Genomic DNA, 15396 nt, shown 5'->3' with positions numbered 1-15396 from the left:
TTGGCCTTATTTGTACAGTTAAATGGCTTGGAATGGAGACTTTCTCAAACTATTGCATTTCTCAGAGTTTTCATGAAGTTTAGCTTATTTTCTCAAAATGTCATTCATTTTACAAATAAAGTGTGTTTAAACTCAGCGGTGTGTTATTTGGCATTGTCCACATTTTGACCTCTTAATACTTATACTTTTGGTCTCTTACAACTTTTAAAATTTGAGCTACTCAAGAAAATGAAGTAGCCTGCTATGAATCCCTGCTATTCTTTATAGAAAATTCTGAGCTTATACAATTACGTCTTAGGTATACTACAATATTTAATAGCTGCCTACAAGTGACAGAATGAAGAAAAATCAGTAAAATGATAAGAACTTTCTCTAAGAAGTGATGTATAAACTGAATTTTAAAATATAAATTATTTTAGAAAAGCTGAGAATGTGTCATATAAATATATATATTTTGCTTTGTTGTTTTTGCTTTAGTATAAAAAGGCATATACTCAATGATGAATAGATTAGTAGTATATTTTATCTTAAATCTATTCCTAAGTAATATCTAAAATTTGTAACTATTATTTATAATTTAAAACAATAAATTCTAATAAATGTGCTGTATCTTTTTTCTTACTTACAAATTTGTTACAATTGTTGGTTTTAAAATTATAATGCTCTATCCATCTATACAGGAGCTAGCTATGGAGTCAATACTTGACACAAACAGATATGTTGCTTTTGAACTATTTTATGACTTTTTTTATTTTTTTTATTTTATGACTTTTGTAACCTGTTGAAATATCAAACACAACTGGTAATAATATATCTCATTGGGGGTGGGGGAATAGTAAAATGCATTTATTCAGATACTCAATGAGACAAAAGATGGAAAACGTAAGTGCTCTTCCTGCTATTATCATGTCAATCAGAAATATATGGAGAAAACAGCCACAGATTAAGTGAAAATCCAGATTCCAGAAGCATAAAGCATTTTACTTGGCCTCCACATAGTGAAGTTTAAAGTATACACATTGACACAAATAAGCTGAAGATATATATTATCATTTTCAGTGAAAGAATACTACGTTTTTTCATGAAAAAATTTTAAAATACCCAAGAAAATGGAGATAATCACTATTTGTGATTGACACTAAATATTCAGAGAAATATGCCTCATTACTAGAGCCTGCAAATTCACCCAGGAAGCAAGTATCAAACTGTGTTAAATACAATAACTACGTGTCACTCATTTCACTGCTGTGTACAGATAGATCTGGACACACACATCTGCTTACATTTAAACACATATAAATGTAACATAAATGTTTCTATCAAAAATCTAATTTATTTAATAAAGGTGATTGTTTTACTAATGAATATGTTTTGTTTATTCACTTCAACAATATGGCAATCTAGTCAATTCCACCAGTCTGTAAAGAAAATCATTCCTGACATGAGTACATTCAGCCTGTGAAGACAGTCTTGAAATTGTTACTTTTGAACATAAATATTTCTCTTCTTATATAATTGATAGCATATTTTCTGTAATAACGACTAATTTGCTATTAACTGCACCAAAAATGTAAAGCAAATAAAAGTTGTTTCCAGAAAAAATAATGGATAAGTATTCCTTGGGAAAATTCAAATTGTACATTTAAAAGTTATACTCTTAAATGTGATACTGACCCACAGGGCAGTTGCATGTAGACTCATTGATACATTCGGCACATAAACTTCCATTTTGACGTGGTGGTTTGTCCCAGCACTTGGTTTTAATGGCTCATTTTTCAGGTTACGTAACAAAAACCCAAAGAATACAAGGTTGTATATGCCGATAAGGCAGAAATATTTAAATAAACACACACACTAAGTTTTGTCATCTTAATGATTTTGTGTATTACTGGACATGGTCTATTATAAAATGTATGGTTTCAAAATAATTCATGTCTGTTAATATATTACACTTTCAAGTACCCAAAGTGATACTGACTTTTCTTTCTCCTCTATTCTCAAAAAAATTAAAAATTAAATTGTAATATATATTACAATTTTCGTTGTCTTTCCCTATGTAAAAGTATAACCTCAGCACTATTTGTTAATCTATTTTATTTTTCTGTTAAAAGTCAATAGATGTTGTACTTCTTGCTCTTTTGGACATTAAACTTTGAAGAGAACAAGTCTTATTCTATATTAATCTTTATTTTTATTTTTAAAAAATATTTTAAGCTCAAGGTAGTGAATTCAATACATTAATATTGGTCTCACAATTTCAAATTATAATTTTAAATGTCTTATACAACTTAAAAATTGGCTTATATATATTTTAACTTCCATTATTATTCCTTAGCATTTGTTTTAGTTTTATTTAGTAATCCATGTTAGCAGTTCATTGACTCTCCTTTTTGTTAATAACCTCTCAATTTTACTATTGCCTTTATGTTTAGTAAAAATCTTCCATATTTATTCTTCACATCACAATTTTTACTTTTATACTCATTCTACTAACTGCTTCTAATGGAGATTTTATTTATTCTCCTGTATTAATCTTTAGCTGTATTATTCTCATATGTTATTCAGATGACTATTCTTACTTTGTTCTCAGTCTTCATAACTTTTTCATAGTGTACTGCATATTCTTTTTTTAAGAGAAGAAAACAATTGTGTCAAGCTAGCTTCTTTAATTTCTAGCAGATCTTGTACAAAACTATACTTTCCTACTGCAATATTATGAAGTTTTCTTCCTCTATGTTGTAAAATTTTATGGGCCTCATATTGACCTTTATGTGAATTAATATAAGAAAAATCCTAAACAATCTTAATAGTTGCCTACAAAATAGTAGGTTAATTCTATTTTTTATCTTCTTGCCATTTCCTTGGCCACTATTGGAATTTACCTGAAGGTTTTTACCTGATAGACTGAATAATACAACGTTTTGTGCCCATTTAGTGCACCGATACTCCAAGAAGAATGGAGACATACCTGGAGTCATTGATATTCTCTGCCCCCAAATAATACACAGCATGTTTCCTATGTGGATGTGAGTTCTGTCTGTGCCTCAGGCAACGTTCATACTGTGGGCTGTGCCTCATGCAGCCATGCACTTCATGAAGGATAATGACTGCTAGATAAAATGCATGTTCTCAAAGAGAAATTGAGCCAAATTTCATATTTTCAATCTGCTAAATATAGCTTACAGAAATCCTGGCTTCTGCCATTTCATTTTCAGTAATATGCTCTGTTTTCTCTTACATTAATGAAGATACTATACTTCTCTTGGAGTTGATTTAAAAAGCCAGCAGCTGTCTATTAACTAGACTTCAATAGGGAATAACATATTGAAAACTAAATTTTTATCATGTGTGCTCATAACTCTATTAAAATTGATAAAGTTAGAGTCTCTTATAATTATCATCATCAATGATATGATGACAGCCCATCTATGCTTCTTTGAAGATACCTAGACTTACAAATATAGTTAGCTTTCATTATGCCAATGTAACTTCATTCATCATTCATATTTGGTGTATGAATAAGAAAGCCATAACTACTCAATGGTTTTACATATATAATTAATCTCTGTAACCTTATTTTATTTGATACCTTGTACCAAGCTAAATAAATATGTAAGAGAAGAACAAACCTGACTTCATACTGGATCTATTCCTTTGGCTCTAACCTTTGCGCTCTGTTGCCTCTGCTTAGTCATGCTGGCTCTGAACCTTTGTAAAAGAATGTTGCCTTTAGCCTAAAATATAAAGTAGCCCATTCTCAAGGCTCTGTGTCCCAGGATTGATATTTTTTAATTTTTTTTAAAAAATTATTTATTTATTTTTTAAAATTTATTTTACTTACTTAGTTTTGGCTGCTTTAGGTCTTTGCTGCTGTGCCAGGATTGATTTTTAAAGGTATAACATTTTCAATTCATATACAGACAAAAAATTGCAGAACAGAGAATGACATTTTTCTGGTTGGAGGTTTACAGGAACATCATTACCAGACCTACATGGACAGCTGTGAGAACAAAGGATTATCACATCCCCTGGAGGTCTGGCTGGCACCAAGAAGTTGGCAACAACCAGCCACACCCCTCCCCTTTTAGTATATAAGAAGCCTGAATTCTAACTTGGGGAAGATTCTAATTCTAATTCTAATTGAATTCTAATTCTAACTTTGGGACACTAGTCCAGCATCTTCTCAGTCTGCTGGCTTTCTGAATAAAGTCTCTATTCTTTGCCCCAAACAACTCATCTCTCAATTTATTGGCTTGTTGTGCGGTGAGCAGGACAAGTGTGGACTCAGTAACAAGTACATATACGGAAGCATAAATAGATAGGTTGTTAGGTGGATGGATGAAAGATAAATAGATAATGCATTATTTTGTTAGGGCACATTTAAAAATGCCTAACAGGGCTTCCCTGGTGGTGCAGTGGTTAAGAATCCACCTGCCAATGCAGGGGACACAGGTTCAAGCCCTGGTCCGGGAAGATCCCACGTGCCACGGAGCAACTAAGCCCGTGAGCTACAACTACTGAAGCCCGGGTGCCCAGAGCCCAAGGTCTGCAACAAGAGAAGCCACCGCAATGAGAAGCCACTGCAATGAGAAGCCTGCACAACTGCAACGAAGAGTAGTCACCACTAGCCACAACTAGAGAAAGCCTGTGCGTAGCAATGAAGACCCAACGCAGCCAAAAATAAATAAATAAATACATTTATTTTAAAAAGTGCCTAACATTGACAGATTGTTTATGAAGCAATAAATGTGGATTATTCTGTAGTTTATCATATTTTAATAATTCACCTTTCTTTGTGTAGCATTCATACTGGAGGTTTTCTATTCCTAATTAAACGAAAAGGCAGTGAAATATTATTTTGAAAAGCAGGCTAAACTTTTATTTTCTCTCTCTCTTTTTAACATGTGTGTACTCACTGTCAGCATTTGATGTTTTCTGGGTGTGTCTTAGGTCTGGGCAAATGGGAATAACTTCTCTATGCCATATCTTCTGATGTGACACAGAAGATATGTCAACCTTTATTTTTCTGTTTAAAGATCTCACTAAAATTAATGTACTCCCTTAAAAGAAAAGTATTTCAAAATAACTTTTGAAACTCAACATTCCTATACAAACACTGAAAAGAATGGTAGTTTGAAAAGTTATTATAGACCTTCGGGTATCTTTGATAAATATAAAATATATACTAAATTTAAAACAACAAAAGGACAAATTGGAAGATTGGATATACTGTCTGTGTCATTTTCTAATACATTAGTTTTTGGCCTGAATCTCTGAAATATGACTCTGTAATCATTTCATTGTTATTTTTACTGAATAGTTGTCCATTTTTTTTAATAGAATTTAAATTAAAAAAAACATCAGTTTTTTATTCATGAGACCAGCCCAGGATTACCTTTAAATTGTAGCCAAATAACAGAATATAGAGAAGTCACATCATTTTCTGAGGAATACAAAAACAAAATAGTTTTTCCTCTGTTAAATTTCTGGCTGCTGTTTTATAATACTTCTTAGATTTAGTCAGCATTTTTGAAGCTTGCACAGATTAGAAATCTCTTAAGAACTGCCCTGACAGCAAGAAAGGCCCTGTTATCTTCTATTCATAAAAATGATTATTTTGGAGAGGCACTTTTCTTCAGTAGCTTTGGAAGCTTGTTTATATAATGTACCAACAGAATACGATTTCAGAGAAATTAGAAAGCTACAAAAATATAAAGAAATTATGCAGTGTCTACCCATATGGAAATTAATAAATAAAAGGAAATTCCCTAAATACACATATTCAGAATATTACTGGATAATCAAGTTGGATATGAGTGCAGAAGTAACTCGGTACTTGATGGAAAGATAATGTAATTTGAGAACTACATCATTTAATGTATAATGATATGCAGAAAAAAAAAAAAAAAAAACAGGAGCAAAAACTCCCCAGGTATGGCTGGAATTTACACATTATTTATCAATATTTTGGATGGTGACCAAATTGTCGTCACTGGCTGCTTTGGCCTCTACCCATCCTGAGGCTGCCTGGATAAAAACAAATGCTTCCTGGGATAGCAAATCAACCAGGTAGTGAAATCGAAATTCTGAACCACCTCAAATACTCTTCCTCACCACTTCCTCACTATGCCTGTTGATATTATAAACACAGAAAATATCAAGTTAGAAAATATCAAAGTATTATAAACACAGAAAATATCATTTTTCTAACTGGAACAATGTCATTTTGATACCTAAATCTGTATAAAATAAAATACATGTTTATCTCAACCTCTATTCTCATTTACTCTCATTTGGTGATTGCTCAGTTGCTAAATAATGGAAATTATTGTACTCTAGGCATGTATCACACTTTCATATTAACAATGAGGACCTGTGGATTATCTCAATCTCTGCCAATTATAGACTTCTTGTTGTCACTTGTTGTTTCTTATTTATGGGTACCTCGCCTTTCACAGGGCCTTTTAAATCTCGGTTTCACCCCATTCATCCTTCAAGGCTCAGCTCAGATAATATGTTCTCTAATCCCACAGGCAAAATTATTGACTACCCCCCAAGACAGAGTCTTCACTGAATTAAAAAATAAAGTTTCTCTTTATTTTAAATTAAAAATTAGGACCCAGAAACCCATGGAAATATACATATATTTTCAAATGTTTTCAAATTAATTGTTATTGGCGTATAGTTGCTTTACAATGTTGTGTTTGTTTCTACTGAACAGCAAAATGAATCAGCTATACATGTACATATATAACCTCTTTTTTGGATTTCCTTCAATATTGATAAAACTATGCTATCCATGTACTTAAGATTCATTGAAATGAAAACCAAAAAAATCCTACCTAACAAGTAGTAATAATTCTTTCTTTGAAAGAACTAAAAGTGCTTTGAATGAAGAGAAAAGAAAAAATACCAAAATAAGTTATCAGTAACATGTTACCTATTTACGTTGGGTAGTTTCATATTGAAATTGGGAAACAGTTTTAAATTCTTTGTGATCTTGGGCTTTTTGATATTTAAATAGGGTTTGTAGTTTTGTGTTATTTTTGTTTGTTTGGATGGCTGCTGCTTTGTTAACTGGTTTATTGCTGTTTTTTAACTTCACTGAGAAAATGAAAGGTAACGAAATTAAATAAAGCCTGGAAGAGTTAAAGGAGTCTTGTATTCTAGTAATATTACTGCATCCTGTTAATGTGCTGGATTTCTCTCAGGAAGCTCAAGATCCCTTCAATATCTCATAACAGTAATGTGGGCAAGTAGACAAAAGGGAAATAGAATGCCAACCTATATAATGGAAAAATTGAAAAATAAGTAAGGTGCTTTATAGAAATTACTGTCTCTGGTTGAAACAGGACCAAAAATTATTTTTCCTTCAGATGCTTTGGCCCAGAGTGGATGATGTTCATGCTTATATTTTTATGCCATTTTCTTTGGAATACTCCATGGTATACAAACGAAGTCAACATAAATGGTATATATACCAATACAAATATCTCATGTGTAAGATGAATATATTGGGTCATTTCTCTTGAGAAGTTAATTTGCATTGCTTCTGATGAAAAGCTGTTCATCCTCCTTATTACAAGATGGTTATTTTAAAACACTTTGATATAAATGTTTGACCTTTAGGAATCTAGTTCTTTTGGAGGAAATCCCAGATGTGCATACAATTAGAACCAATGTTGAATATTTTGTGTTGTCAGATCACTAATTAAATTCCTGAACATAACCTTTTTCTTCCTCAAATGCAACATTTAGTAAATTATTTTATAATTATGCAAACATTGTTTTGTATAGATTTTTGCATTTTAATGAGTTAGGGAAAATCACAATTTAAAATGAAATCAGAACTTGAAGGAAAATTCTGGAGCTAAAGAGCTGCCATCCAGTCATAACACAGGCTACTTTCACTGAGGCTGCAATTCCTTTGTCATTTTAAAAGTCACATATTTTCTGTTTAATTATGCTTTTTTGTCTTTTTTGGAAGACGTTTCAATATAAATCCACAAAGGACAGATAAGAATCTTCCAGAGTGAAGAACATCTGTCTTTTTTCCATAGCATTTTCTTTATTATTACCTCTCAAATATGTTTCTATTGCTCCTATTTGGTTAGATCAGGATTCAAAAAGCAAAAGTCCAAGGATCAATGTAAGCAGAACTATTATTCCCACTATTATTTCCCTATTATTAATAGGACTAAATATGTATTAATTGCTATATGAAAATAAATTGTTATGGGAGAATAATTATCTTAAAATATTTGAAGTTTTTGATTTGTTAAATCTTTTGACCCCATCCCCATTTTCTGCTTTTTAAAATATTATCAGTATACAGAAGCCTCAAACTTAAAATATGATGGAATTCTATAAGTAGAGACCTGGAGTGAATGGCTCAAATTGTGGCATAAATTGTGTGAATCATTTGATATCTCAGCTGTCTGAGCCTTCTGCTAAATTCTCTGTGACACTATATGCTTTATAAAATAAAAAAAATAGGAACATAGGAACTGATAAACAGGAGTCAAAGATATTATAGGGCTACCAATATCATAGGAAGGATAGATAGATAAATAGACCTATAGATGATAGATACATACATATACATATATGTGTTTGTGTATATATATATATATGCAATATAGACATACAAAAACATACATCTTTAAATACATTACTGTAAAGATATTTAACTTGTAGTTTCAGTTCCTTCCTTCATTTAACTCATTTGCTGATCCTTTACCATAAAACATCTTTTAAATATAAAGGTGAACTAAAAATACATTCAGACAAATAGAAAATGGAGAATTCATCCAAGCAGAAAAGCTGAAAATGATATTCTAAATAGTGATTATCATACGTTTGGTAAAAGAAATCTGTTAGAAGCTTGGAGATATAGGAAAGAAATAAAAGAAATAAAATGGCACAATATGGATAAGTATAGATAAGTATTGAGTGTATAAAATGATAATAATGTCTTGAATAGTTTTAAATATATGCAGAAAAACATATACAAAATATGTACATATCTAGAGAGAGTTAGATGTGGTTCAAATGTTTAAGGTCTGTGTATGGTCTGGAATGTGGTACAAGTACTGATTTTTATTAAAATATGGTAAGCTAATTAAAAATGTTATAACCCATAAGGTAAGCATGTAAAGAGTAGTGAAGGTGTGTGTAAATATCAATTAATATGGGGAAATGGAATGACAAAGTACGTAAACCCATCTATATTTATGTGTAAGTTTACATCTATGAAGAAATATAGGGGAATCATTCCATCAAAGACCCACGGGAGTCCGATATACAAACTGAAACATTTTTGTTCTTGAATACTACTTCCAAATATTTGGATTTGTTACATCTGAAATGGCACCTAAAAATCCTTTTCTGAAAAACTCCTAGGATTACTCTTATCCCAAACTTAAATCACAGAAAAAGAAGTTTTAAAGAATATTCACAGGCAATATATATTATGTCCAAATGTCCAAGTATTATTCTTATAAGAATTGTGATATGCTAAGCCAATAATAGCAGATGAGTCATATGAATCCAACACTCCTTACTCTTGTCCTGAATACATAGACTACTAACAAACTACAACACTGTTTCTGCTTGACTGTAGGGATTTTTCTTAGCCCCTTTCCCTTCAGACCCCCAGTAGCTACTTGTAATCCCCTACATTTGGAAAAATTGTAAAAAGATGATTTCACTTCTCTATATACTTTCAAAATAAAAGAAAAAAAATACCAAATAGCAATTATCGATGACCTTGTTCTGTGTTAATGATGCAGTGACTGGAAATTAATAACCAAAGAATAAACACAATTGTCAAGTTACTCAGAAAGCATAACTTAAAATGCCATATTGACTGATGGATGAAATTGGAAATGAAACCTGAAATAGCAGTCTACTTAGAAAACACTGCAAAAAAATTGCATATCAAATTTCTAGAGTACAAGCAAACAATACCCCGAGTAAAATCTCTAGCCTCCAATTTTGCATTACCAAATAACAAAGAAAATTTGTTAATTTGTAAATTACCTAAGGGTTAACAAAGAAATAAAAAGTAAAGAAAGCAAAGAGCAAGACATTGGAAAGTTTAGTAAAGCTAGAGAAAGGAATTCGATAATTAAATTTATATAGTATTAAATAAAAAAGCAGAAAAAACTTGAGAATTGTTAAATATATGAATAAGTTCCTTGAAAATATCAATAATTGTATAAAGTCTTTTCTAATTAGAAAGAAAACACACATATATATAAATCACAATAAAATTAAGAAATAAACATTAATTCAGATAAAATTATTATTTAAAAACCAATGATTTTAATAATTATCTCAAGTCATGTAAATTAGTAAATTGACTCAATAAAGCCCTGGAAAGTGTAAGAAGTTTAGAGAATAACTAACCTTCCTAAGAGTAATAAGCAGGAATATTTATTTTGTTGATTGGTTAGTAAACCCTAAGGAATTTTTTCATCCTTTCAAACCAGTTTATTTTAAATATTTCAGAGTACAGAATAAGAAGAGTTTTCCACATCTTTGTGTAAAATAAGCACAAAACTGTAACACTGAAAACAAATTTTCTAAAAACACACATAAACTTTTAGGGGATGATGGTGGGAATGGGACAAAAACGACTGGTTCATGGGAAATGAAGCACAAAGCAAAAGAGTAACCATGATCTTGAAGTGTCCTTCGTAAGTAAAGCACAAGCAACTGACAAAAGTTTTTAAATAAATATTTTAAAAATAAATAAATATAAACACACATAAAAGTCCATTATTGTATGTCTATACAAAAGTATTTAAAAATTATAAAAGTAAATAAAAGCAAATGTTACTCTATTAAATGGCTATTGTGCCATATTATTACTTCCCCATTTATTTCTATTTAAAATGTTTTAAATTGGAAATGGAAAGATTCCACCTTATTTATTATCTGCTTAATACCAAGCCAACACCATGTAGCATGGTGACACAAAGTCCCATGAAATTCAGGAACAAGAAGACGGCCACTTTTATCACTAGCATTGTACTTGATCCTAGAAATTTGACCAAACAATACTATAAAACCAATTAAGTAAATTTTTTAAATCTACCATTATTTGCAGATAATACTATTATCTCCCTGGAAAGAGATAAGTGAAACTGTCTTCATAAGAACTGTGATTAAGTAAAGACACATTTCCCAGAAGAAAAAAAAAAAAAAAAAAAAAAAAGATGAAAAGCCTGTAAAAAGTATTCCAAATATAATTTCAAATTGTAAATACTTATTTTTTTTTATTACTCCACGAAATGAAAATCAAAATCAGATACAACTTTGTGTTTCAGATTGGAAAAACTATCAGATGGGTATGGAATGTTCTTATTCCCAGCTGAGAAGTAAGTCATATGAATTATTTTTAGTATATACTAATGGTAAGTACTATGCAATGTGTGGTTTAACTATTGAAAAACGTGTATATAATATATATTGAATGACCATATAATGGATAACTGTAATAGTCAGTCTTGAAATATAAAATAATAGATTGCTCATTGATAATGTGTATGCATATACATATGTATATATACATATATACACAAATAATTAAAATACCAAATTACATTTTATCTTAGTAATGGTATTAGAAGAGTTAAGTTTCATCCTTTATTCTATTTTATGTATAATTGCTGATTAACATTGTATTTTCACTGAATTCTCGAAGATACCCTATGTGATAAAAACAGATGAATATATGTATATGTTTTTTCTAAGTCAGATACAACTATTTCAACAGCACTAGCACATTTTATGCTACCTTATTTTTACTAAAAACATGTTTGAAATGTGAAATGTGAAGTAATGGGAACAACTTTTTAGCAAGCTTACCAGAATTTGTACACTGAAATATATTTTCATCCTTAAAAAGCTAATCTGGATGGCCATACGTTTATTCCAATGATATCATCACTTCCATTTTTAGAACTTATCTTTTTCAATTTCTGCCAAAAGCTTCAGCATATTACTTTAAATATAGAATAGGAATAATATTTTTTTCACTTTAAGATGGAAGTCCAAATAGCTTCTAGAGTTGGGTCTGCTTAATAAAATGGGATATCATACCGCATGAAACATTTTTTCATTATTTTACCTAAAGTTAGGTGTGATTTAAAAGTGACAGTTATGTTTTCTTCCTGTATTGTCTTTGTACTGATTTTTATACGGCAATTATAATAAATAAGTTTTGAAATTATTATGAACATCACTTCAATGTAAGACCAAGCATAAAATCTCAAATAACATAAATTTGAATGCTTAATCTCTGATATTTTTGTATCAAAAGCTGCCTTTTTACTATGTAGCCAATGTGAATTTTGTCCTCTATGATTTTACAAAGAATATAGTATGGTTGTGATTTTATGTTTTTTTTTTTTTTTTTTAATCTTATTAATGTGAGGGCATTAAACTGACCTCAGAAATACTGAAACAAAATTTTGTTTTTAAACTAGGAAAAAATTGGCACTCAGTTTGCTTAGGCAGCCAGACAGTAGGTTGTAGGGGGTACTGAAGCTGTTTAGGCACTATTATTGTGAGGTTATGGTTGCCGATTTTCTCTTCAGACCTTTGACATGTACATTATATTCTTAGTGGTGCAGCCTGGCCTTAGCAGCCTCATTTGCATGAGCCAAAGCTTAGTCAGCCATGTAATTGCCCAAAGAAGCAATCCTATTATTCCAAGGGAAGATATTTTTACTTTGCCAAATGAGAAAGCAAGCTACAATACTGATCATTAGACACATCTGAGATACGTTAAATAAATGCATTAAGCACCTTATCCACTAGACAATTTGATTTCAAGAAATATTTGCCTGTAAATCCTGGGACACATTTGCCAAAGAAATAGCCACTTAAATGTGTACCTGTTGCTCCATTTCTGCAGGGCGCAGATTTACAATCTTCAGTTTCTATTTCACACATGTGTCTTTCACATCTTTGCAGAGAGCTACAACTGCAGGTGTGCAAATGGGCCAGGCAGAGGCCTTGCACTGATGTGCTTTGGTTTCCTAAGCAGTCATCAACATTGAGCATACCGACTCTAAACACGTAACCAAGGAAACAGCTGCATCTGAAAAGCAAAAAACCCAATTAGTCATATAATTTAACAGGTTTAAATGTTTATCGCATATTTACTTAAATCCACAGGATGAAAACATATTAAAGAAGGTTGTGTGGTGTACTTTTAAAATATTCTTGTAGAAGGTGTCCATTCTTGGCAAAATTTAATTTTGGTTATTGTGCAGAATGATGCTTGAAAAGAACTTTGGCAACAAACAGATCTAGACTCAAATACGGGTCCTGCCACTTAACTGCTATGTGACCTGCTGAGGTGAAATGACGGTGCGTGTGTGTCAGGATTTTTGCGAAAATGTGCTGGAAAGTTCTCTAGTGTGAGTGCCTGAAAATTATGACAATTTTTGATAGTAGTATAAGTGCCTGGCATTAAGCTTTTGATTACCAAGGCATTCATTTCAAACACATTCATCTGAAATAAACACACTGCCAGCTACACGAGTACATAAAAAGCCAAGCCAAGCCACCACCCCCCATGAACTTTCCCGTTTTAGAAAGCCCTGTTTGACCTTGATAAATAACCTTTTGTGGGGACCCTGCTTTTCCCTCCCTGCTCTTTAATTCCCACTTTTATGTTTTAAATTCACTAATAGAATGAACACTGAAACTACTAGGCACCCCACCCCGGACCCCAATAAAGGCAGAACCCCAGGTCTTCTCTGTCTCTTTACCTGAGCTGCGACCTTGCTGTGTGGCCCAGGAGTGTCATGTACCCTCCTCCACAAACTATGGTAATAAAACTTGTTTTGTCAAAGTTCTCTGATGGTTATTGCTGAGGTGGGTCTTACAATCATGATAAGACCCACAAGGGCCAGTCCGGTGGCCACATGGGCTCCAGTTGGGGAAATGTCAGTGAGGGCTGCCACAGGTAGTGCAGGCCAGGTGAGGGCCCTGGGCATTCCTGGACAATGGCATCATTATTGATAGGTTGCTCCATCATAAAACAAGTTTGAAATATTTCATCTCAGACCTAAAACTAATAGGATTTTAATTAATACTAGGTTCTATTGATAGTATTCATTCATTCACTCCTATATTCATTCCGTAAGTATATGTTTGCATCGTCTATGTGATTGGAATTGACCTAAATGAGTTAATGCTGATGTGAACAAATTTCTGGCTTTATCTCAAGGAAGGCATCCTCTGCTTACCCTAATATTTATGACTCTAATAGGTTTTATTGCAAATGCTTGAGTATCTCAGTTCTTTAGTTGCCTATAGTGTAAATTCTCTGAAGGCAGGAACAATAGCTGTCTTATTCCCTCTGAATTCTTATCACCAGTACATATGCTAGTATATGCCAGTTCCTAGCACAGAGAGAGAACCCAAGAAAACTTGTTCAATGTGTAATGATTGAGTAAATAAATGAGGTGCTGGAAAGACACTCAGAATTTGCAGGGGGTGAGGAAGGTGATAAGTAGATTATTACAATATCTCTGAGGTTAGATTAAGTACAAATATTCTGGGAATTAGAGGAAATTAACCTATCTTACATGATAGGATGACGAGGCAGGTGGAAAGTTATGGTATATTGTGTGTGTGTGTGTGTGTGTGTATACCATTACACATAATGGATTATTCAAACTCAAATTTTCACTGAGTGCAATTATTCATTAAAGATATAGATGAAGGACAATGCCAAGTATTTTTCAGATAATTCTTTAAAAGCTATATTGGAATTTTTAAATATCTATATTTCTTGAGTACATGAATGCAATTCATTGAGCCATTTTAAATTTTTTAAGTATAGATTTCAATGATTTTGAAAATCCTGATGAGACTCTAATAGCATGCACACAAAATTAATTCCTACGGTAATTTCAATTTAGCCAATATTTTCTAGTAGTTTTGAATGTGGTTTTCTCTATTTCAAGATAATTGTGAAATATAGTCTGTTTCTTGTAAATTATTGAAAATATCTGTAGGTTTAATGGTGAGAGCCAGATTAGCTATCAACAAAAGAGGAATGTTTTCCTGAAGTTAGAGAGATACTGGTTTTTAACTTGTATTTTCTTCATTTCATATACACACATCTTTTGAGTACTTCAGTTATTTATTAAGTGTATTGAACAAATATTCTTGGGTCTTCTTTATATGCTAGGTATCACCTTAGGTAATGTGGATTATGAGATATCATTTTAATGATTATAACTTATATAATATACCACATTTATTCTTTTGGATATTGCATATATGTACATATAAGTCATAAGAAAAAGAAAGCATAAGATGAGAAAGATACCTAAAATATAGTGAAAAATTTTGGTCTAAGTTGTTTTG

The 15396-nt window shown here is 31.6% G+C and overlaps 1 protein-coding gene across 1 annotated transcript in view; it reads right to left on the bottom strand.

Moving 5' to 3' along the window:
* The window catches only part of EYS (eyes shut homolog), a 1768116-nt gene that overhangs the window by 1577318 nt on the left and 175402 nt on the right, over positions 1–15396 (bottom strand). Inside the window, exon 9 of the mRNA XM_036871239.1 lies at positions 12826–13111. Within this exon, the coding sequence (XP_036727134.1) occupies positions 12826–13111 (286 nt within the window). The remainder of the gene's footprint in view (positions 1–12825; positions 13112–15396) is intronic.

This window comes from Balaenoptera musculus, chromosome 12 (assembly GCF_009873245.2).
Source record: "Balaenoptera musculus isolate JJ_BM4_2016_0621 chromosome 12, mBalMus1.pri.v3, whole genome shotgun sequence".
Classification (NCBI taxonomy): Eukaryota; Metazoa; Chordata; class Mammalia; order Artiodactyla; family Balaenopteridae; genus Balaenoptera; species Balaenoptera musculus.
Note: the sequence above shows the minus strand (reverse complement) of the source record. Positions and strands in the feature narration are given on the sequence as shown.